Source organism: Marmota monax, unplaced genomic scaffold (assembly GCF_021218885.2).
Source record: "Marmota monax isolate L192 unplaced genomic scaffold, Marmota_monax_Labrador192_F-V1.1 WCK01_AAM20220418_F8-fsc00026, whole genome shotgun sequence".
NCBI classification, from domain to species: Eukaryota; Metazoa; Chordata; class Mammalia; order Rodentia; family Sciuridae; genus Marmota; species Marmota monax.
Window position 1 is genome coordinate 580,974 of NW_026693108.1, and position 22,970 is coordinate 603,943.

Here is a 22,970-nt window from a genome sequence, read left to right on the forward strand (position 1 = left end):
AAGCCCCAGGGGCAGCCCGACGGCGTGCGCCTGCGCAGAGAGCCGGCGGTCGGCGAGGCGGGATGCGCCTGCGCAGAGGGCCGGCGGGGGCGGGACAGCACGCGCCTGCGCAAAGGGCCGGCTGGGCTGCGGCGCCTGCGAGCATGGTAGGTGTCGGGCGTCGAGCTCCGTCGGCCCGGGCGGAGACCGGCCGGGGGCGAGCGATAGCAGCGGGCCCACAGGGTCCCGAGAGGACGCCGCTGGCCCCGTAGCGCGGGGGACGAAGACGGCCTTGGGCCCGGGTCGCCGAGAAGGCAGGCGGGGGTCGGACTGCGCGGTGGCGGGCTGCGTGACCCGAGACGGGGCGGCTACCTGGGCCGCCGTGTAGGTTGACCCTGAGAAGGGAGGTGCTCCTGAGCTGTCTGCAAGGATGTTCTGCGGTGCGTTTGTCACGTCACGCGTGGTGTCCTTGGGGCCGGGCTCCTCACAAGGTCACTCGTAAAGCGTTGAGGGTTTAGCAGGTTAGAGGTTTTATTTGATGTGTCTTTCCCCTGGACTGTCCAGATTTTTATGTCAAGAATTGTGTACATTTTAGTAGAATAAACTAAAAAAACAGAGGAAACTCCCTTCCCCCTGCTTTGATTTCCATGACCTGGTAAGCCTCTGCGAAAGTCATCAGCACTTATGCCTGGGCCTTGGTCCTGCCCGTTTGTGGACCTTGATTAACCTTGCATTGATATGCATCTGTCTAAATGGAGGCAGCGCTTAGTTTATGAACCTTACTTTCCCTTTTCTACCGGTGGAACCTGGATCTCCTAGTTACTTTTGGATATGAAGTGCATGCAATCCTTCAATGTAACTGTTGGTCATTGTTTTAATTGCTGTTATTTTGTAGAGAAACCGGTGTGGGAAACATCAAATCTTGCAGTTTTGTTGACATGCCCCTTGCTATTCCCTCATGGCTGCTGCTGCTCATGCCAAACTAGCACCTTGGTACCCCTTGAAGTCTAAAGTTGGGTTGTCCCGCATAGAAGGGGCAGTGTTTCTGTCTTCATTTCTGCCTAAGTTACTTCTGTGATTAACGTGGAAAGTTTCAAAACCACGTGGAATGGCCTAGATATATTCACCTGCATCTGCAAAGCATGTTCTCTTCAGTGAATGTAGCACTGTTGTCACGCCGGGGAGGGCTATTCTCAGTGGACATAGCTGTGTGGTCACCCTGGGGAGGGCTCCAAAAGTGATCCTCAGGCGTCTAGCTCAGAGTCAGACATCATCCCCTCTTCCAAATGTCTGTGTTTTCTTTCGAGGATGGGGGATTGAACTCAGGGGCACTTGACCACTGAGCCACATCCCCAGCCTATTTTGTGTTTTATTTAGAGACAGGGTCTCACTGAGTTGCTTCACGCCTCACTTTTGCTGAGGCTGGCTTTGAACTCGAGATCCTCTTGTCTCAGCCTCAGGAGCCGCTGGGATTACAGGCATGCACCACCAGGCCTGACCCATGTTTTCTTGATGTGGAGCCATCAGTGCTGTAATGCTGGTCAAATGACACAGCCACTTGGGGTGTGTGACTCTGCTCCTTGGTCTTGGAGGCCTAGCTGTTATGTTGACATTTTTTTGAAGTAGAATTCACATGACATAAAATTAGCTATTTTGAGGTGTGCAGGTCAGTGTTTAGAACATTCAGTATTCTGCCACCACCACCTCTATGAAGTCTCAGAACATTTTCATCACTCCCAGGGAAACCCTGTTCATGAGCAAGCATTGCCAACTCCTCCCTGCCAACCCCTGGCACCCTCTAATCTGCCTTCTGTTTCTATAGATTTGCCTATTCTGAACATTTCCTGTAAATGGAATCATGTGACATGTAGCCTTTTGGGTCTGGCTTTTGCTCAGCATATTGCTTTTGAGGTTCACCCATACTGTGACATATGCCATTATTTTATGGCTAAATAACATTCCGTTATATGGATGGACTGAGTTTTGTTTTATGACCAGGATGGTGTTGATTAGCTCTTCCATAATAAAGGAGCTATGGAGGGACTTTTTCTGATTGCATGTGTGTCTTGTCTTAGTTTTTGAAGCAACTCTTGGCCGTGTCCATCCTTGACCATCTTCATAAAAAGATGCTGACTTTATTACTTGTCAGCTGGCTCTCATGACATGTGAGCTCTTCTCTGATTTGACTAGATTGATCTTACTAGAGAATATAGCCTTGAATTCTTTGTCTATACTTTTCAAGAACTGTTTTGGGAAATAACGTATAGTATATGTATATACGTCCCATGTGTCACTCTAGAATTTAGATCGCGTTCAGCAGTCACAAGCTAGCTGCCTGTTTTTATAAGTGAAATGTCAAGGCCATACCCACTTGTGTATAAACCGTTCCCACTGTCTGCTTCCACCTGCAGTGGCAGAACCACAAGAGATTCATATGGCCACAGCCCTATATTTTTAAGAATGATTGGGGACCCAAAGAGCTTTGTTTATGTGGTTAATGGACATTGATGTTCACTGCATCAGGAATTAAAATAAGTTTTTAAATATGTGAGGATTAATAATTACAAGCACATTACTTTTTTACATTTCATTTTTGCAGATTTTTAAAAATTTCTTAGTTGTAGATGAACACAATATCTGTATTTTATTTATTTTTATGTGGTGCTGAAGATTGAACCCAGTGCGTCACACATGCTAGGCAAGTGCTCTACCACTGAGCTACAACCACAGCCCCAGCAGATAATTTTAATATCTGGTATCATAGGAAAGAAGTTCTTGAATCTTTTTCATTTAGCCTATTGTGATATCACGGCTCAGGCAGCCTGGAGGCCTCTCCTGCACACTCTTAAGATGAGCGTGAGGTTGTCTAATGACAGCTTTGAATTCTTGGGAAATAGTTTTGACATTGTGAGATCCAGGAAAGGTCTTGGGCCCAAAACCTGTGGAGCAGCTTTGTGTGTGTCTGGCTGCACTGACTCCTGCTGAGTTGTGCTGGTGTTCTGCTACCAGCACGCTTGGGTTGCCTTAGAAACCTCTGCAGCTTCCTCTGGTGCTTATTCTTGGCATGATGGTGAGGAATCGGGCTGAGCCATTTCCCTCAGGTTCGAGACTAGGGTCAGTGATACCACTAGGATCAGTAAGAACCCACTGTGGGTTCTTACGTTGATTAAAAAGACGTTATCCTGACTGACCTCTTCTCTCTGCTGCGGCACCTGCGTGCGGGGAGCCTGCTTCCTCCCGTACTCAGCTCTGCTGGTGGTACGCAGGGCCTCACGCCAGTCACAGCCTGGCTCTTCTCATGCTTCTGTTTTTTCATCTCCATCTGTCATCCGTTTGCGTCTTCCTGTAGGTTATAATTTATTCTGTTTCTATAAATTCTCATCTTTATGTGAACGAGATTGAATACAATCCTTGTAAGTAAAGTTTTTCCCTTTGTATTGGGTAAAGCATTTATATAATAAAAAGAATCAGCCCCCTGGGGCTGGGATTGTGGCTCAGCGGTAGAGCACTCGCCTAGCACAGGCGGGACCTGGGTTCAATCCTCAGCACCACATAAAAGTGAGGGAAAAAAATTGCATTGTGTTGTGTCCATCTACACCAAAAAATAAAAAATATTAAAAAAAAAGAATCAGCCCTTAGTAGATCGCGGTGATTGCTTTAATTTGCCCAAGTTAGCAGTTGCTCTGCACTGGTGTTGCTTTCACCAGGTGACATTAGAGCAGTGAGACCTTCACCCTGTGCCTGCTGTTTCATCATGGACTATAGATAGCGCAGTTCCCTTGCAGCTTGCTGGTTTTGCCTACCCTCCTGCCCTGCCCTGTTTCTGTCTCACACATGCAGACATGTTGTGACCAGTGTCATCACTTTCATTTCGTCACAACAAACTTTTTATGCTGCTGATGTGATAATCATTTTATGTGTGCATGTTTTCATTACTGTGGTTGTTTTTAAACTGGAAAGCTGACTGTTTCAAACTGCTGGCCCCTCCTGTTCAGTAGCACTTGGGCTCAATAGAAGCAAAGCCCCTGCAGATGGACCCTGCCCTGAAGTCAGGTCCTACCTCGTCTTCAGAGGGCTAGACTTGCCGAGAGCCCGTGCTGAGATTTTCAAGCGGGGGACTGTTGTACTTGTGTAAGGGTAACCAGGTAGTGATCAAAGTGTATTTTCTGTAAAAGGCTGATTCTCACAATTTGTTGAGGACTGGACTTGGCATATCTGTTGCTCTATAGATGCTGTCGTTCCAGTTGTCAGAAGACTGTGGAGTCTTTTTCACTGATGAACAAGACTCTGGTGTCCTGTAACTCTGAAGTGAAGTTGAGTCCAGTTAACAGCAGGCATTAGAAGTAGCGGCCTACACAAACCCTAGAGAGGCTTCATTGGCTCTCCTGCTTCTTTTGCATCCCAAGCATAAGCTTAAGTCGACTCAGAAGGACAAGGTCCGCCAGTTTATGGCGTGTACTCAGGCTGGTGAGAGAACTGCCATCTACTGCCTAACGCAAAGTGAGTGGAAGCTAGACGAGGCCACAGCCAGCTTCTTCCAAACCCCAGACGTGTTCCACAGGGAGTCCAGGCGGGACGCTGTGGACCAGAGGAAGCTGGAGCAGCTGTATGGCAGGTACAAAGGTAAGGGATGACGTGGCAGCAGGGCCAGACCAGAGGCCATCCCTAGCAAGCAGAGGGCGCACTGTTCCTGGGACCTCGGGTGCCAAGGACCGCAGAGCTCCAAGCTGCTGCTCCTCCTCACGTTGAGCTCCAGAACCCCTTTCTCAATAAAGGGGAAAGAGGGGCATTGGAAAGCTGGCCTGGTGTGACCTGCAGCCACAGCGTGTTCTCTGCAGGGAGTGTGACCCTAGTGGTCGTGGGAAGCAGCCCTGCTCAGTGTCCTGGCCTGGAGTCTGCCTGTGGCCACACCTGATAGCACAGGGGTCTTTGCCAGCATTTATCTAGACTGAAACATCCGTGGCAGAGCACTACTGAAGAGTCAGAGTGTGACCGCCCGCTCCCCACCTGGGGGCGCCCTCGTGCCACGCTGTCGCTGTGGGGGCGCTCTCAGTGAGACAGCTCCACGTGGGCATGGAGGATGACTTATTTTAATTGAAGAGCCTAGAATGTGGCTTTGTTTATCAAAGTGCAGCCATGCCATGAAAGTGAGTGTGCGTGAGAGTGTGAACAGACCCACACCCCTGGTGGTCAGGAGATTTCGTATCAAATAAAGCAGAAACAATTCACTTGACGGACTGCTTTTTTTTCTAGTAGTTTTTGAAGATTAAGTCTTTTTTTTAAAAAAAAAAAAAAGACCTTCAGTTAAGCAAATGTTCGCCCAATAGAAAAATTTTCTTGGTTTTTACTTTCTTATTTGTTATTTTCAAAGATACTGTCTCCTTGCTCCCCCTCTGTTGGGCAAATGGGTTGAAAATTGTATTCTTTAAAAAAAAAAAAAACTGTTCAGAAACCTACTATATGGTTAAAAATGAAAAACACCAGATTTGTAATTATCATAGTTCTCAAAAAGTGAAAACTGTTTAGTGTACTTTAAAGTTTTTTAGCTAAGTCTGTAAGTCATATCCTTTGCACAATTTTATAATTATTCAAATAGAGCTGTCTTTGAAGAAATACTTCAGTGAAATTTATTTATTAAGCTTCATCCCTTCATCATTACTTGATTCTATTCATGCAGGCTAGTCCTTTTGGATTCTAAATATATAATTCAAATAGGTTACATCCTTTTGAGTTCTAAATATATAATTCAAAGACTGTGTACTAATATAACATCTAATGTATACAAATGAAGGAGAACCTCATGAAGTTGACCAGGATGGCTAGTTTGATAAGAGTGGGATTTTCTTTGATCTGCAGAGGTGTAATGTCAGCAGATAGAATGGAAATAGAGAATATAGAACCTTTGTCACACTCCCAAAGCTGAGTTTGGTTTCTCTGTGTGAGAAGATACAGTTAGAAGGGTTTCTGGTTTTGTTTATATAATTTATGTTAATTTTTCTTTAGAAACAACATATTTAAAAAATGTGATATCTAGTACTTAAATGACCAGAGTTAAATTACATATGAAGGAGAAGAAAAGTTCAACACATCTGAGCTTTATTTGAACAAAGAAGCTCTAGATTTTTTATTTGTATCTCTGTACCAGTAGAATCCACACACACGTTATGATGATATATGATAACATACATGATCCTTCTGAAATTAAAGGGCTCAGTATAGTGAGGTCTTGCTGGGCTGTATCAGTGTACTTTACTGTTTTGATTTTCTCATAGACAGATGCTAAATTTCTTAATTTTATTTCTAAAGCAGAAGTAGGGGGGCCTGAATTTCCATGCTGTTAAGTGTAGATGCATAAGGCAAATTTTTTTTATTTGATTTTTTTTTAATACTGAGGATTTAGGGACTGGGGTTGTGGCTCAGCAGTAGAGTGCTCACCCAGCACGTGTAAGGCACTGACTGGGTTCAATCCTCAGCACCACATTAAAAAATAAATAAAATAAAGGTATAGTGTCCAACTACAACTAAAAAAAAAAAAAAAAAAAAATTGAAAAAAATACTGAGGATTTAACCCAGAGTACTTTACCACTGAGCTACATCCCAGCCCTTTTTATTTTTTATTTCGTGACAGGTTTGGCTAAGTTGCTGAGGCTGGTCTCAAACTTGGAATCCTCCTGCCTCAGCTCCCAAGGTACTACAGGTGTGTGCCACAGTGTCTCCAAATCTAAATGATTTTGGAAAGTAATTGTTTAGTAGCATTAGAATTAGCAAATGAAATGACTTAAAGAGAAAAAAATTGATCAATCATTCTTTTTTACTTTGGTGGAGTTGTGATAAAAATTCCAAGCATTCAAAACCCTTTATCACTGCAATATTTTTTGTAGCAGTTTGTCTTCAAGGAAACTAAAATTCTGTTAACTTGAATTTTTATCTTACTTTAGGGAAATTGAATTGCTTTGCAGTGCAAGGGATGAAACAGAGCCTTGTGCACACTAGACAGCTTCTCTACCTTGGGTCTACATCCCAGTCTTTTTTTTTTTCCTTCTTCTTTTTTTGTGGTGGTGATACTCCTGCTCAAACCAGGGCCTTCTGCACGTTAGGCCAGCACTCTACTCCTGAGCAACCACTCCTTAAACTTACTCCTGAATGATAAAACCCAGAAATCAAACGAGGATGCAGCTCAGCAGCACAGAGCTTGCCTTGTATGTCCGAGGTACTGGATTCAATCCCATAGCACTGTTAGAAGCAAGCAAATCTAGATTTTAAAGATAGACTGGTTTCTGGGTGAGTCGTTACTTGTTGCCCACTGTTTCTTTCATAGGTAGTAGAAAGCTAGTCCATTGGTGTGTGTCTGAGGTTTACTTGCCAGAGTTATGCAACCAGGTGGTGTGACCCTAACCCCATTGACTTTAACTACAGACCCGCAAGATGGAGACAGAATCGGGATTGATGGGATTCAGCAATTCTGTGACGATCTGAGGCTGGACCCCACCAGCATCAGTGTTCTGGTCATAGCATGGAAGTTCAGAGCTGCCACTCAGTGCGAATTCAGCAGGAAGGAGTTCATGGACGGCATGACCGAGCTGGGGTAGGTAAACCGTTCTTAGTTTAAGCTTCTATAGAAGGGAACATACTTTCCACGTTAGTAATTTTCAACTTATAAATTATAATTTTAGACTGGGCACAGTGGCACATGCCTATAACCCCAGCAGCTTGGGAGGCTGAGGCAGGAGGACTGTAAGTTCAAAGCCAGCCTCACTAACTCAGCAAGGCCCTAAGCAACTTAAAATAAAAATAAAAAGGACTGGAGATGTGGCTCAGTGGTTAAACGCCCCTGGGTTGAATCCCTGGTGGGATGGGGGGACTTCTAATTATATATATCAGTGAATTTTCTTTACATATTCTATAAATATCTTATACAACTACACAAGCCTTTGAATTCCAGTTTCAAGTTTTTTTATGATTTTTATTCACATTACCCCTTTAATAACTCATTTTCTTTTTTATTACCTTCCAAATTTAAATTGACAGTCAATAGTAGAGTTTTTTCCCAACCAATCTATTTCATGCTATTATATGTTATATAATGTATTACACTTATTATATTAAATACATAATTCTTATTTGTAAAAGTCTCACTTTGCTTTTTGCTTGTTATATTTCTCAAGTAAAAGTCCTTGCCTGTGTTTCCACCAAACTGACGCTTTGCGTTGATATGGCCGTCTGTTTGGCCAGTGAACTCCACAAGCCTTTCCTCCTAATGAAGCTCACCCCGTTCTTGGTAATTGTGCAAAACCAACAAAGAGCTTCCTCTGACAGTGGTTCTGCAGCGGGTTTCTTTGTACTCCTGGCCCTTTGGAACTCTGAGTGATCCGTCCCTGTTTTCGGGTACAATGCTAGATAAAGAAACACTGAATCAAATGTGTTCTTAGAGAAGTCAGAAAGCACGAGCCATATAGGAAGATGCTGAGGAACTGGCCTCATGCAAGTTAACTGCTACTTGTACAAAGATACTAGTAAAAATTAAAAAGGGCGTTAGGCACAAGGCTGAATGGTAGCACTTTCCAGCACATACAAGGCCCTGAGTTCTGTCCGCAGCACTGCAAAAGAAGAAAATAAACGCATGGGAGAAGATATTGACTACTAATTACGCACAAATAGTAGGAGAGTAAATAAATGTAATTTCTAAATAACAAAATTATTTAAAACAAAAAAAATTTAGAAATTCCGTTGAATCAACTGACACATGTTGTTAATTATAGACACAACTAAAACGCAGGGCATGGTACAGTAGGGAAGGTCAGCAGTTGATGTGTCGTGCAGACATTGAAACTGTGTCACTGTTGATGTTAAAATAAGGCAGCTCTGAAGATGAAGAAGGACATTTCATAATGATGAAAGGTTCATTTCACTAGGAAAGCAAAAGCCTTCATGTTTTGCTTTCAATAAAGCAAAAATAAACAACTACAAAGAGGGAGATACAAAGTGAGGAATTCCCACACACATCCTAGTAACTGATGAATTGAACCAGTGAAAAATCAGTAAAGAAACAAAAGACTGGACAACACAGCGTGCTAGGGAGCATGTTTAGAGCAGTGCCTGTGATGCTGATGAGTGCTCCCTACGTTTTCCAGGAAATAGAACATTCATAAAAATCCAGCATAAGCATAAAGTTAAGACAAATTGTAGAGAATTAAGATGATACAGAGGTACGTGTTCTCACTGTAGGCAGCTAAACTAGGGTTACTAAGAAGATGACTGGGTTGAAATATGTGCAAATATTGCACACTTCTAATAACCCTTGGTTTGAAAAATAAGTTACAGTAGAAATTAGAAAATAATTGATGAAGAAAATATTGCTACAAAAGCTTGTGGGCCAGGCATGCTGGCGCACACCTGCAATCCCAGTGGCTCAGGAGGCTCAGGCGGGAAGATCTCGAGTTCAAAGCCAGCCTCAGCAAAAGTGAGGCGCTAAGCAACTCAGAGAGACCCTGTCACTAAATAAAATACAAATAGGGCTGGGGGTGTGGCTCAGTGGTCGAGTGCCCCTAAGTTCAATCCCTGACACCCCACCCCCCAAAAAAAAAAACACTTGTGGGATTCAGCTTCCTAAATGTATGTTTGAGAAAGAAGAATGGCTGACAATCATTATGCAAAAGTGTCCATGTTAGGTAGTAGAAAAAGAAGACTAGGGTGTGGCTCAGTGGTAGAGCTTGCCTGGCACGCTCAAGGCCCTGGGTTCCACCTCCAGGGTCAACAAAAGTAGAAGAGCAGGAAGTTAAACTCAAAAGGATGTAGAATAAAGCATTAATTTTTTAAAATAAGCAGAAGTAGAAAAAGTAATTTAAAAGTTGAGAGGTCTGGGTATGTAGCTCAGTGATAGTGCACTTGCCTAGCATTAGCGAAGACCTGGGTTCTACCCCCAGTACCAAAAAAAGAAAAGAGTTAAAAAAAAAAAAAAGAAGTTATGGGTATAAAAGGTGTGTAAAACCAGAAGCATGTTATTTGAAAAAACTTTTTAGAAACTGTAAATAACAATGACCAATACAAAATGAAAAGGGGCACCACTGTGGATCCTATAGACATCAAGAAATAGATTTATTATGAACAATTTCATACCAATAAATTTAACAGTATATGCAAAATAGATTCTTTTTAAAAGTACAATGTGGGGCTGGGGTTGTGGCTCAGTGGTGGAGCGCTTGCCCAGCATGTGTGAGGCACTGGGTTCAATTCTCAGCACCGCATATAAATCAATAAAATAATAAAGAACAATGTGATCAGTTTCTTCCAGACAGAATAATGGAAGCAGTCTCTGGTTTGTTTCGAGGCCAACACAACCTGAAAAACAAAATCTAAGAAGGAAGTTCTGATAACAGGGAATTATAGCTAGGTTCATGCACAAGACCCAGGAGGTTTATAAGAGGAACATAAGATGCAGAAATCCTAAATCCAGCCCTAAGACAAATCAGCAGCCAGAAAGGTAGGGTGATGCATCATGGCAAGGCTTGCTGTCCCCCAGGAGTGGGAGACTTGTGACATAGCCATTAGCAACAGAAGGAAAGAAAGGGTGACCTCGGTGCATAAGATGTCCTGTGGAGCTGAACGTCCACTCGTGATTGGACTGACTTTGACCAAAAGAAACAGATGAATAAATCTTAGGACAGGCAGTGTACTTACTGCATCATAAGCCGCTGCTCCCCTGAGACAGGGACAGACACAGGATAAATGTAAAGGTGGGGGCTGGGACTGCGGCTTAGTGGTGGAGTGCCTGCCTGGCACATGTGAGGCACTGGGTTCAATCCTCAGCACCACATAAAAATAAAATAAAGGTACGTGTCCACCTACAACTTAAAAATATATATATATTAAAAAAGAAATCTAAGGATGTGTGAGACCAAATACTACGAAACAAGTGAATTTTTTAAATGTATGTTATTTTCAGTATCATCAAAAAAATACGAAACACTGCCAGGCATTAGTGGTACACCCCTGTATGTCCTGGGAGAATTGGTTGGTTTAAGGAAAAAAGTTAATCTTGAGGAAGTATTATATCTATTATATGAAAGTGGGTTTTAAGATTGTAGATCTCAGTGCTAAAGGCAAATGCAGAAAGTTCTAGAAAATGTAGAAGATCATCTGGGCTGAGCATATAACCCCGTGGTAGAGCCCCTGCTCTAGTGTGAGGCCCAGTTCAGTTGAATGCCCAGCACAAGTCACAGTTGTGACTAGGAAGTTTTAAAACATGTCACCCCTACCAAAGGGAAAAAAATCACTATAAAGGAAAAGACTGATAGAGTATCCACACTAAAAATAAGAATCTAGGACCAGGCCCAGTGGACAAGCTGTAATCCCAGCGACTTGGGAAACTTGAGGCAGGAGGATCACAAGTTCAAGCCACTTAGTGAGACCTTGTCTCAAAATAAAAAGTAAAGGGCTGGGATGTGGCTCAGTGGTAAAGCACTCTTGAGTTCAATCCCCAGTACCAAAAAACCAAAAAATTATATGTATGTACACACACACACACGTGTTATGTATCTGGAAAAATCATATATGTGTACACACACACGCACACACGCACATGTATTTTGTGTATCTTGTAGTGTGAGCCATAGGAAAAGCAAGCAGGCATTCTGGGAGAGTTCTTTTAAAACAGCGGACACACACCTGTGTCTCAGGAATTCCTACAAATAGTGAAAAATCTCTTTTAGAATAAGCAGTTTGAATCAGTGCTTCACCAGAGAGGGTCCCACGTGGCCAGTGGAAGCACAGGAAGCCGCTCTTGTTCCTGGGGAGGTACAGGCAAAGCCTCAGTGAGATAGAACCCAACAGGTGGCCTGGTAGAGAAAGGCACAGGTGCAGAGTGGGAGTGGACCCTGCTCTGGTGTCATTCTGACCTCCGGAGAGGTGCGCAGCCCCTGTGGGCCCGTCCCCTCCCGGCATGTGCCAACCCGCGCACACCTGTGCTGGAACTCTTGGCACAACCGAAAGGGCAGCAGCTGCAGGCTCAGCACCAGCACTGCGTGACCGAGTTCTGCATGGCAAGAGGAAATCGGCAGTGGCTCACACACTGTAAGAACAGACCTCGCAGGCTCACGGTGACCCCAGGCTCCTGTGCAGCACGTGCTGCTGAGGTGGTGGAAGTGGTGGAGGGAGACCGAGGGCTGAGGGCCAGGGCATCCTGCTGCAGGTGGTGCTGGTGCTCCAAGGCTCTCTCCAGTTTCTTCCACTCTGCTGCACGGGAGTAAGGGGTACGTGAAGCACCATTCTGTTCCTTGCTGTGCAGCTGATATAAGAAAGAGTCTTTTAATTTTTTTATTTACTTATTTTTTTAATATTTTTTAGTTATAGTACCTTTATTTCACCTATTTATTTTTATGTGGTGCTGAGGATCGAGCCCCGGGTCTTGCACATGCGAGGCGAGCACTCTACCGCTGAGCCACAACCCCAGACCAAGAGTCTGTTATTTTTACTGAGGTTTTTACCCCCCTCTTTTGAGGTACTGGAATCCAAACTCAGGGCCTCATATTTGCTTGCAAGTACTTATGAGATGCATCCCAGCCCAGAACAGTTAATATTTTTAAAGATACTTTACTTTTTGGAGGAAAATTCAACACAACATGGTATGTTTAATTCTGGAACAGTTTTTAGAGTACCTAGCTATTTGAAGGGCACCTGCTACACTCAATATTGAAGGAAGGAATGAGGCTCATTCATGGTGGCTGCTTAGAGGCAGCAGTAGCCCAGCTGGCAGGGTGGCCCATCTCGTGTGCGTGGGCACAGGGACTTTGCACCTTGCCTCTGCCACCCTTGGGGCCTTGACCTCAGCACGTGGTCAGAGGTGTAGGGATAGACTGCTTCGCCCCAGCGTGGCTGAGAGGCCAGGTGCCTCACCATGGAGTCCTCAGTGGGTGCCCTGGGTCTGTGCAGTTGTGCACCATCAGCACAGTACAGCCCAGCGCACGCGAGTTCTCGGGGAGAGACGCCGTGCACCCAGCCCCACCCACACTAGTCATAGAGCCGGGGCCAGCTGCTATGGGATGGTCTTCTGCCACAGGTGACAGGCCGTCTCTCGTCACAGGTGTGACAGCACCGAGAAGCTCAGAACCCTTCTGCCCAGCCTAGAGCAAGAGCTGCAGGACCCCGTGAAGTTCAAGGACTTGTACCAGTTTACCTTCACCTTTGCTAAGAACCCTGGGCAAAAGGGCCTCGGTGAGTAGGAGCCCCGGGGGCGCCCTGTGAGCGCCTGGTCTGCGTGGGAGGACTGGCTGTGTCAGCGGGGTCTCGGTGCAGCCAGCCATGCTGCTACCGTCCTGCTCTGGTTCTCTGTTCATCCCGCACCTGAGACCCTCAGCCAGCAGTGTCTCCATCTTATCGTCTCCATTTAACTGTCTAAATCCTGAGGTATGGCCTGAGTTACAGGTATTTCGCGTCCTCTCCTTGAGAGTGGCCAGGTGAGGCTCACCGGGCAGTTCTGGGGAGCTGAGCTGACCTGCTCGGAGCCGGTTCTGTGCATGGAAGTGCACCTCCTTTCACAGTCGTGTGGCTGCTTGTGTTTTGTAGGCAGTGCATCCGGATGTTTTCAAGTTAAATTTTCAATTTGAGCTGGGCGTAGTAGCACACACCTGAAATCCCAGCGGTTTGGGAGGCTGAGGCAGGAGGATCACAAGTTCAAAGCCAGCCTCAGCAGCCATGTCTCAAAAATAAATAAAAAGGGCTGAAGGTGTGACCCAGTGTTAAGCCCTCCAGGTTCAACCTAATACCAGAACGAACAAAAAATTTGTTTTAGTTTGAGAATTTGATTTATTTGTTTTGTTTTGCACCTAAGCATAGTTATTTCTGCCTTACCTCTTTCTAAAAATCTGTCTATGCTGATAGATTGGTTGCCTCATGCATGTAATAGACCTTGTTTAGTTAATTTCAAATCTCACATGTTTGTTGGTGGAGTTATATGTGGTCTTTTAAATAAGGATAAACAGGCTTATTAGAAAGTGTAGTTTGAGGAAAAACTCCTGTAAATAAAAGCAATATCATAAGATGACTAAAATTACATAAGAAACTGGAAAGTGGCTTAAAACTCCCAGAGGTAGAAAAGTGCCACCAACATTTGGTTTTCCATCCTGATTTCCCGGAAGCCGGTGCAGGGAGGATGCTGGCAGTCCTGCCTGTTTCCCTGCTGCCGCCGTCTCCTGAAACCCAGCTGCAGACCCAGAGGCAGCTCTCCTGGACCTGTGGCCAGGATGGCCTTCCTCTTCTGCTGTGTTTCCCAGTGTTAGCTGCCTGCTTTTAATGTTGGGGTGCTGGGTCTTAAGTTTCCTGTCTGGGCTCTTTTCTTCAAAATTTATTGCAGATGTCACCTGTGGGTTTGGGTTCCTGATGGTACCTCCTCACATCTAGATTTATTGGAGATGTCACCTGTGGGTCTGGTTTTGCTGTCTGGCTGCTGTTGCTATTTCTGTGAGGATTCAGAGACGTTTAAGAGCACAGTTAGGTGGTATGAAATGCATACACAGGGTTGGGCAGCCATTCTAGGTCTGCCTTCAAAATCCTTTGATCTTCCCATTATTTTTTCTCAAACAGAGCGTTTAGATAATGCTTTGCTTTGAGCAGTTTATTTCCTAGAGATTTGTCCACTTCGATTTTCAAAATGACCATTAGTTTATCAGCCAGCACACAGCCCATGGTCCCAGCAACTTGGGAGGCTTAGCAAGAGGATCACAAGTTCAAGGCCAGCCTCAGCAAGTTAGCAAGGCCCTGTCTCAAAAATAAAAAAGACTGGGGCTACAGCTCCATGGTAGAACACCTCTGAATTCAGTTCCCAGTACCAAAAAAAAGATGCAAGCAGCAGTCTGATCCAAGTTTTTAAATAACATCTGTTCTTTAGAATTAAATGGTTGTCAGGGAAGAACACCTTGAATTTTTAATGAATGATCAAAAAGTATTTTTCTGTTCTCTTCAGAATCTTCAGTATAATATTAGGATAATTAAACTTGTTAGCAATAAATAATTTACGTTTTGAATTCCAGGAGATTGCATCTATTCAGTGTTGAAGTGAAAAGTACTGACAGGGTTAGCACTCCATTTCCTTCCATGTGTAGGGGTTGTGCTTTGAGGGTGTCTGTCTTTTGGCACCAGGTTAACTTCAGATGTAGAGCAGTAGAAGAACTTTTTTCTAGGCCCTGCAGGGTCCCCTGCCGCAGCCTCAGCACTGGGAGCTTCCAGGGGCAGAGTCTCACTCTTGCTGCAAATCCACTCCTAGGCCTGTACCTCTGCAGACCAGACCACCTGGAAACTTCGTGGCTTCTGGTGATCATCATTTTTTGCAGCACCTGATCTTTAGGGTCAGGGGTTCAGGCAGGACTTGGCAGGGCAACCCTTCTGTTCCCCCAGGTCAACAGAGCTCGGGGTCATCTCAGCTGGTGGCTGGGCTGCTGGAAGCACCCAGGAACCCTACTGGATCTGGCTTTCTTTCCAGGAGTCTCCCCAGCCTTCTTAACAGCTCAGGGGCTGCAGGAGGGAGGGGCTGCACAGGCACATGATCTCCTTGCAACACTGCCACCTTCCATAAGGTGGTAAGTCGCAGCCTAAAGCAATTCCCTAATTTGAAGTTGGGGAATTCAAGCCAGGGATATAGCTCAGTGGTAGAGTGCTTGCCTGGTGTGCATAAGGCCCTGGGTTTAGTCCTAATGCTGCAACAATAAAAAAAAATTAAGTTAAAAAATGTATTTTTTCCTCTGGGAGAATGTTTCAGCGATGTTCAGCTTAGGGCAAGGAATGTCCTGAAGTAGTGTGAGATCTGTGCCTCTGTTCAGCCTCGCAAGCCACAGAAGAGACCCACCAATGAGATAAGACAAACTCATAGTTCCTTTACTAGAACAAAGGACTGTCTTTTTATTTCCTTAGACTAAACATGATCAGTTTGCCTTTTCCAAAGTGCATTGTTGTACATTTGCCTTATAAAGAGTCACACAACCTAAAGAGATGGCACACGTTTCCCACACCTCCTAGCAGAGGTATGGGCAGCAGTGGGCAGTGGCATCCGAGAGCTTTGTCCACCTCTCCCCTCAAGTCTGGGTGTACATCGTTATGTTTCCCATGCTGGGCTCCAACTCCTGGGGTCCAGTGACCATCCTACCTGGCCTCCCAAACTCTGGGGCTGCAGGCGCCTACCAACACACCTCACTGCTGTGTTGTTCCTGTGTGTGATTACTGAACCCCTGTACTTAGTTGGTGGTCAGCCTGTGGTGAGTAGAGTGGTTAGACTCACTGCTGCGGTGCCAGGGACCTAACCCGGTCCTCCAGCATGCCAGGGGATTGAGCTACAGTGGAGCTACATCCTCAGTGTAGCTCAGGGCTTCACATTGGATAGAGCTAGAATCAGCTGGCTTTGAGAATCTTGCTTTTTGGGGAAGGTATCATGATAATAAACTAATTTTTATGTCTGGCCCAAGATCCTTTTTGGACAGTGGGTCATCTTCATTATGTAGCCCTCGACTGAGCATTGCAAGCTGAATTCTGCTGTAACATCAGGAGATGAGACGTCTTAGAGGTTTTGGGGGAAAACTGCTGCCATGGAGATCTAGCACCAGAGCACCTCCCACCCCAGCGCAGCCTCGCTTCTACCACTCTGACTTTTGTTGTTTTCTTTTGAAAATAGCCAAATCCATTGGTATAGTGTGACATTTTTACACAAATAATATTAGATATTGAAAATACGCACATTTACTTTTTAGACATGTGTTTTGCACACATCCAAAACAGATACTTCATATGGAAGGACCAAAATGAGCCCAGGAATAACTAGATGATATATATATATATATATATATATAAATACATATATGCCATAAAACTCTGTCTTCTTCCTCCCCAGGTTCAGCTCCATTTCCCAATGGGAGAGCTTGTCAGCATTAAGATGAGTCGAACATAGACCTCACTTAGGGTTCTTCCTAAGTGGTGAGGATGTAGGCTTATGAGCAGGACGAGATAATCATCTTAGCATTGCCCTGCGAGTCCCCTAGGTAAGGCTCAGACAGCTCCTTCACGTGCCCGGCACTCGGAACTTTCTGTCTGTCTGTCTTTCTGTTGAGACTCGTTGCTGGAGACCTGAGCACACAGGCTTAAGACACTGGCTGCAGCTGGGTATCCGCCTCCGCCTGGTGCTACTGGTCAGCCCTGGAGAGCTCAAGTCACAGAGTTCCAGCTTGATAGCTTCGGTCAAGTGGGACTAAGCCAGACTTAGAAAAAAATCTTTTGAAAAGTATTTAGTTTTGCATTTAAACTAATTTTTAGCTTAATATATCAGTCTTCTTTCACATGACCTGACACACATGTGAGCAGCAATAGGAAGTTACTTCAACATAACTCGTCCTTATATTGCTTACCAGAGGGAAGCTGTATTCCGATGAAAGGTGGTCCATTTTAAGAAATAGACTTCTTCACCCCTTACATACTTACTATGGCAAGCATATAAGAAGTGATTTTTTAAAAAAAATTTTTTGTTGTAGATGGACACAATACCTTTATGTTATTTATTTTATTTTCATGTGGTGCTGAGGATCAAATCCATTGCCTCATACATGCAAGACAAGTGCCCTGCCACTGAGCCACAATCCTAACCCATAACAAGTGATTTTAAAATTCCCATTCAACAGAGAATCCACGAGTACAGGAACACTGTAGCTTGGAGATGCTGTGTGCTGCAGCCCTGAAGCACAGCCTTCATTTCTTCAGCTGCATCTAAAGTGGCACCCCTAGCGTGAGTTTGCATCGAAGGCGAGGATCGACCTCTGCCTTTCCAGGAGAGCTTTGACTTTGACTGACAAGCAGCCAGAGTTTTACTCATCCTTCTATGGTGAAGACCTTTTCCCCACATGTGCTGATCACCTTGACCAAGGGTGCGGGATCAGAATGGCTGGAGTGCCTGGCTAATGTGCTTGCAGCCAGTGATCCTGAGCATTAAGACTGCCTTGGTTGGCAGCAAGAGGGGGCAGGCTGTGGAGACTGGGGTCCCTTCTTTCTGGATAAGGTGTTTCCAGCTGTTTCAAAAAATAAAATGATATTCATTAACAGTTACCAGATCAAGTCAGGACTGTCAAAGGACTGGTGTCTATGAAATGGGAGTCTCCCAAACTGACTAATTATGGTACAGATTACTTGCATTTCCAAATATCAGTATGATTCCTTTTTTCAAGAAATTTCCTGAGATTCAGAAAATTAAAATATAAAATTTCCTCAGATTCAGAAAATTAAAATATATGTCATTTTCAGGAACATTTGTATTCCTGAATTGAGTGAGATTAGGCCTCATGTGACTCTTGGATAAAATTGCCAAATTTTAACAATCAAGTGAGTATCATTTCTTATGCAGTAGAAAAAGAGATAGGAATTTATTAACTACTATTTCTCTTTTTTGCCAGATTTAGAAATGGCTGTTGCATATTGGAAATTAGTGTTATCGGGAAGGTTTAAATTTTTAGATCTTTGGAACACATTTCTGCTGGTAAGTGCTGGGTTTCCTGCTGGGTGTGCCAGTCTACGGGGAGGCTGTCAGCTTTGAGGCTGAGTGTGATGATAATCACCTGACACCTTCCACCTGGAGGTCCTAGGTGGACAGGTCCTGCTTGGAGGGGCTCTGGTGTCAGGAGAGGTGCTGCTCCACCCTGCCAAGGCCAGGAGAGACCCCGCAAGATGGGTTCTAGAAGAGTGCGCGGTGCACCTCTGCAGACCTGGATCCACCATCTCCTCCAAGGACCCCATGCCAAAAAAAAAACTCGGTTAATCCTGAGAAACTTCAAATCCTTGAGGAAAGGGCTGGGCCAAACTCACTGCCGGTTGGCAGGGGCTCCAGAGCTGTGTACCAGGTCCCAGTGTCCAGAGGTTGCAGCCACCATGTGTCTGTTCTGGGGAGGTTTTAAAATATGTTCTGCAGTGCTCAGGAGGGCAAGGAGCCTTATTGGGCCTGTTAGGAGCAAGCAAGGCTGGGCAGGGGACAGGCACTGTGTCCTGCTGGGCCACAGTGTGCAGCCATGGGGAATTAGACAGTGTGCCACCACCCCCACACCCAAGCCCCCGACCTTACCACAGAGCCACAGAACAAAGTGAGGAGTCAACACAGCTGAGAGCCGCAGCGCGGCCAGCGGAGAGCCGCAGGGCGGCCAGCGGAGAGCCGCAGGGATGGCGTGCTGCCCCGGCTGGATGGAGAAGGACAAGTAGTAGGGAACTGCCGTAGTTGAGTCATGGTTCGTGGCACCTGCTCAGCTCCTGAGCTGCTCATGGCCGTGGGCGTGTGTGTGGCAGAACGGCAGTGCCACCCTCAGGAGAATGAGCACCTCTGAAGAAGGCAGAAGAAATAGTTGGCGAGAGAGGCAGGGCGGCCCTGCTGTGGGCACAGGTGTCACCTTTGCCCTCAGGGCTTTGATGTTTCTGAAATACGGACTGACATATACTTTCAGAGAGTCAGCCCGTCCCCCCGCGTGAGCTAGCAAATTCAGAGAAAAATAAACACGTAGAGATCAATAGGAATATGATTTGCTTGTTGTCCCACAGAGTCTCTGAGTTGGTGGGGAAGGAGGTCAGGAGATTAAAATGCTGCCCTTCAGTTTGACCGCACAGGAATTTATGATTTTAGTGTTTAAAACGTTTGCTTCTGCTTTAGGCCAGTCTATACTGGAACACAGGCTCGGGGGGACTCTGTGTGCTTAAGCACGGTACCACTGCTGCTTCTCCTTGGGACAGACATGACTGTGCTTTTTGCCTGTCAGATAAGCAGGATCTTTCATCGATGGAGGACCCTTGGCCACTAAGAGATCTGAGGGTTGAGCTCTGGACCTTAATCTGCTGGGTTTTTTCCCTCTTATGTATTAGGAACATCACAAAAGATCAATTCCACGGGACACTTGGAACCTTCTGCTAGATTTTGGAAACATGATTGCAGATGATATGTCTAACTACGATGAAGAAGGTACTAGACACTGTAGGACTTCAGAGGGAAGGGCAGCACTGGTCAGACAGGAAGTCCTTCCCTGGCTGAGGGCAGAGAGTGCCCCTTCCTGTTGGTTTCTGAGGGTCCCACAGAGTGCTTGCTGTTGCTGTTGACAGGGAGACCTCTGGTGGCCTATGTGGCTGTGTGCATGTAGATACCCCCATGCCTAGGCCTATTCCGGGGGTCTGGGTTCCTCCTGGGCCTAGGCATGCCACTGTGGGGGGGGGCAGTCCCAGGCAGAGGCCGCCCCTCCAGGATCTGCCTCTGTGCTCACTGGGCTGGCCAGGACTGGAGCCCGGGGCCTTTCCCTGCTCCTGGCAGTGTTCTCTGTGGGCACAGCTCCTCTCTGTCCTTAGCACGAGTATGCTGTCTAGCTCACGTAGGCCCCCAGCAGTGACTGCACAAGCTCAGCTCTGGGAGGTCTCCGTCTATGCAGATGGCCGACCGCTCGGACAGCACTTGGAGCGGGGGCTGTAGAGGCTGCTGGGACACCCTGGCTGGGTGGGGCGGGGCCTTTGTGAGGAACCTGGCTGGGAAGCCAGCAGGGAGGCAGGACCACTGCTGGGCAGAGTGCCCACGACTGCGGGAACAGCTGCTCCTTCCTGCAGAGCACAAATGGGTCCATCTTTCTGTCCCAAATCGGCTGGTCCCAGCTGTCTGGAGGCCAACCAAGGAAGCACCCAGTCAGTGAGCAGTGTACTGCCCACAGCCCATGTCACACCATGGCTCACTGACCCCGGCCTGCTGGCAAAAGAATTAGGTGGTTTCAGCCAATTATTTGGTGAAACAGGAGCTTTGTGAACTGCAGATCATTTGGATTCTTGAAATAGGATTTTGCAAAAAGTCCTTTGAGTGTAGCAGTGGTGCTAATGGTGACTTCTGAAGACTTGTGTCTGCTTCTCTCCAGGAGCGTGGCCTGTCCTCATGGATGACTTTGTGGAGTATGCACGGCCAGTGCTCACGGGTGGAAAACACAGCTGAAGGTGGAGCAGGTCTGGAGCCAGCCCACATCCTGCAGGGCACACCGGGTGGTGCTGTGTGCTTCGCTGCCAGTCTCAGCCACTGTCCTTGCCATCCCAAAGCTGGAATGCATCCTCCTGCTCAGAGCCACGATGTCTGGGGCAGGCTCCGTGGGGCTGCTCCCCCAGAGGACAGCTGCCGCAGGGGTCGGCACGCTTGCTGTAGCTGCTGCTTTGGGGGATTGCTGTCTGATGCAGGTTCAAGGTGAATACCAGCAGTTACCACTCGCACCCCGTCGCATTGTGATCACAGTACAGAGCCCTGTCTGTCCTGGGGGGATGTGGATATGTCGAGTCAGACGGCCAGGGCCAGGATGCAGCTCACCCAGGGACCCAGCGCTGTTCCTCCTGGGCTTGTGCTGTCTCTCTGGTTTGGATATTTGTTCTCTCAGGATGTTTATCTGAGACCCATTTTATATTTAAGGCCCCGTTGCAGTCTGCAGTGGTGGCGTGTGTTGGCGTGACTGCAGCAATCAGACTGTTGTCTTTCTGACAGTGCTATTTCAACTTCCTGAGAAGTTCCGTACTTTTAATATTTTTTATTTAAAAAGACATTTTTCCTTTTTGAGTGGTGAATTACAAATTTAAAATCAAATGCTCTTGTCCCTTTCACCTGTCTGCAGTCCCACAATGCCCAGGGTCTGGCCCTCTTACAGCCATCCTCACGTGGACGCAAAGCCCACTCCTGGACCCTCATCTCTTTTGCAAGCTACAGCCTGAGTTTACGCCCAGAGCCACTGGTGCGCAAGGTGCAGAGGCCCGGGGGCCACTCTCCTGCTGTTGAGCTTCGAGCAGCACCGTGCTGACCTGAGCACGCACTACAAGACCTTGTCCACCGTGTGCCTTGCTGCCCTCCTGCAGCATGCCGTGGAGAGGCGGGCCGGGCTCTCTGGGCCATCTCCATGTCCTGTGCACAGGGTGCCCCTGGAACCTGCTCTGTGCTTAGCTTCTGTGTGGACATGCCACAGCCTTAGGGAGCAGCCCCTCGCAGCCTGAGGACCATGTGCCCTGCAATGTGGGCAACTACCGGTGCTGCAGAGCGGAAGCCTTGCAGAGGGCAGCAGGGACAGAGGCCTGAGGGCGAGGCTGGTCTGTTCAGGGCGGGCCATGTGACCTTTCTCAGGCTCTCTTGCCCTGTCTGAAAGAGGAGACAGCCATCTCTAAGTCTAACTCAGCATTTCTTCAATAAAATAAACTCTGGCTGTAATAAAAACCCGAGAAGCAGTACAGCACCCCCCTAGACTGCCTGGACTCTTGTTCTGTTCGGAGAAGTTTGTAGAATTCAGTGACTAAGTGAGGGAGGCCCGCAGTCCTTCTGTGTGTAAGTTTGAAGTTCTGTGGGACTGTCAATAGATACTGAAGTGAAGTTGGTCAGACTTCAAAGACCTGTGTTCTGCTGCTTCCATTAGTCAACCTTTGAGTCCTGCATGCTGCAAAGATGCTAAGAACTTCAAAATACCGCAATAAAGTGTTTTCCCCAGACTGTGTCGTTCTGATCTTCTTGGTTGTGTAGATAACTTGCCACCAGATGGTGGGACTCTGCTGTTTATCCAGGGGCCCTGACCCCCTGGTGTCCGACCCAGGTAGGTAACCATGGCCCAGACAGACGGCTCCCGTCTCTACAGTTCTTCCTCAGTGTCACTGATGCCAATCACGGCTTCTGAGAAGTTACCGCCCACACTCAATAAAGAGCACTCAGAGGAGGGCATGGGAATTGTGGACCCAAACACACGAAGCCACGGCTGAGTTGAAAGTGACCCTCTCACGGCACTAGCTCCTCCCTGGGGTATTGGACAGGCACCATCTCTCTCCCACACTGACAGTGTGTTCCAGAACTGTGCACCTTTCAGGCTTCCTGAGGACAAAAGTGAAGCGAGGCGCTGGGGATCTGGCTCAGTTGGTGGAGAGCTTGCCTCACATGCACAAGGCCCTGGCTCAGTCCTCAGCACCACAAAAAAAAAAAAGTGAGTTCTGTGGTTACCCGTCCCGAC

The 22,970-nt window shown here is 46.6% G+C and overlaps 1 protein-coding gene across 5 annotated transcripts; it reads left to right on the top strand.

The window, feature by feature from the left end:
- Window positions 1-32: 32 nt before the first annotated feature.
- Dcun1d2 (defective in cullin neddylation 1 domain containing 2) lies at window positions 33-22,461 on the top strand. 5 transcript variants are annotated; one of them, XM_046454950.2, is made up of 8 exons: window positions 33-146; window positions 4,209-4,602; window positions 6,608-6,676; window positions 7,396-7,564; window positions 13,058-13,188; window positions 18,396-18,478; window positions 19,843-19,939; window positions 20,868-22,461. In XM_046454950.2, the coding sequence occupies exons 2-8, from the start codon at window positions 4,428-4,430 to the stop codon at window positions 20,939-20,941; spliced, it is 798 nt and encodes a 265-aa protein (XP_046310906.1). In that variant the 5' UTR covers window positions 33-146; window positions 4,209-4,427; the 3' UTR covers window positions 20,942-22,461. The 5 variants fall into 5 exon arrangements, with proteins under 5 accessions (XP_046310906.1, XP_046310904.1, XP_046310905.1 ...); XM_046454949.1 differs by lacking the exon at window positions 33-146 and adding an exon at window positions 153-419; XM_058582705.1 differs by lacking the exon at window positions 33-146 and adding an exon at window positions 477-500.
- The last annotated feature ends 509 nt before the right edge of the window (window positions 22,462-22,970 follow it).

Coding starts and splice junctions, on each gene's coding strand:
- Dcun1d2 (XM_046454948.1), top strand. CDS start 63: ATGCGCCTGCGCAGAGGGCCGGCGGGGGCGGGACAGCACGCGCCTGCG. Junction 4,603..7,395: donor GCTGTATGGCAGGTACAAAG/GTAAGGGATGAC, acceptor CTTTAACTACAG/ACCCGCAAGATGGAGACAGA. Junction 13,189..18,395: donor CCCTGGGCAAAAGGGCCTCG/GTGAGTAGGAGC, acceptor CTTTTTTGCCAG/ATTTAGAAATGGCTGTTGCA.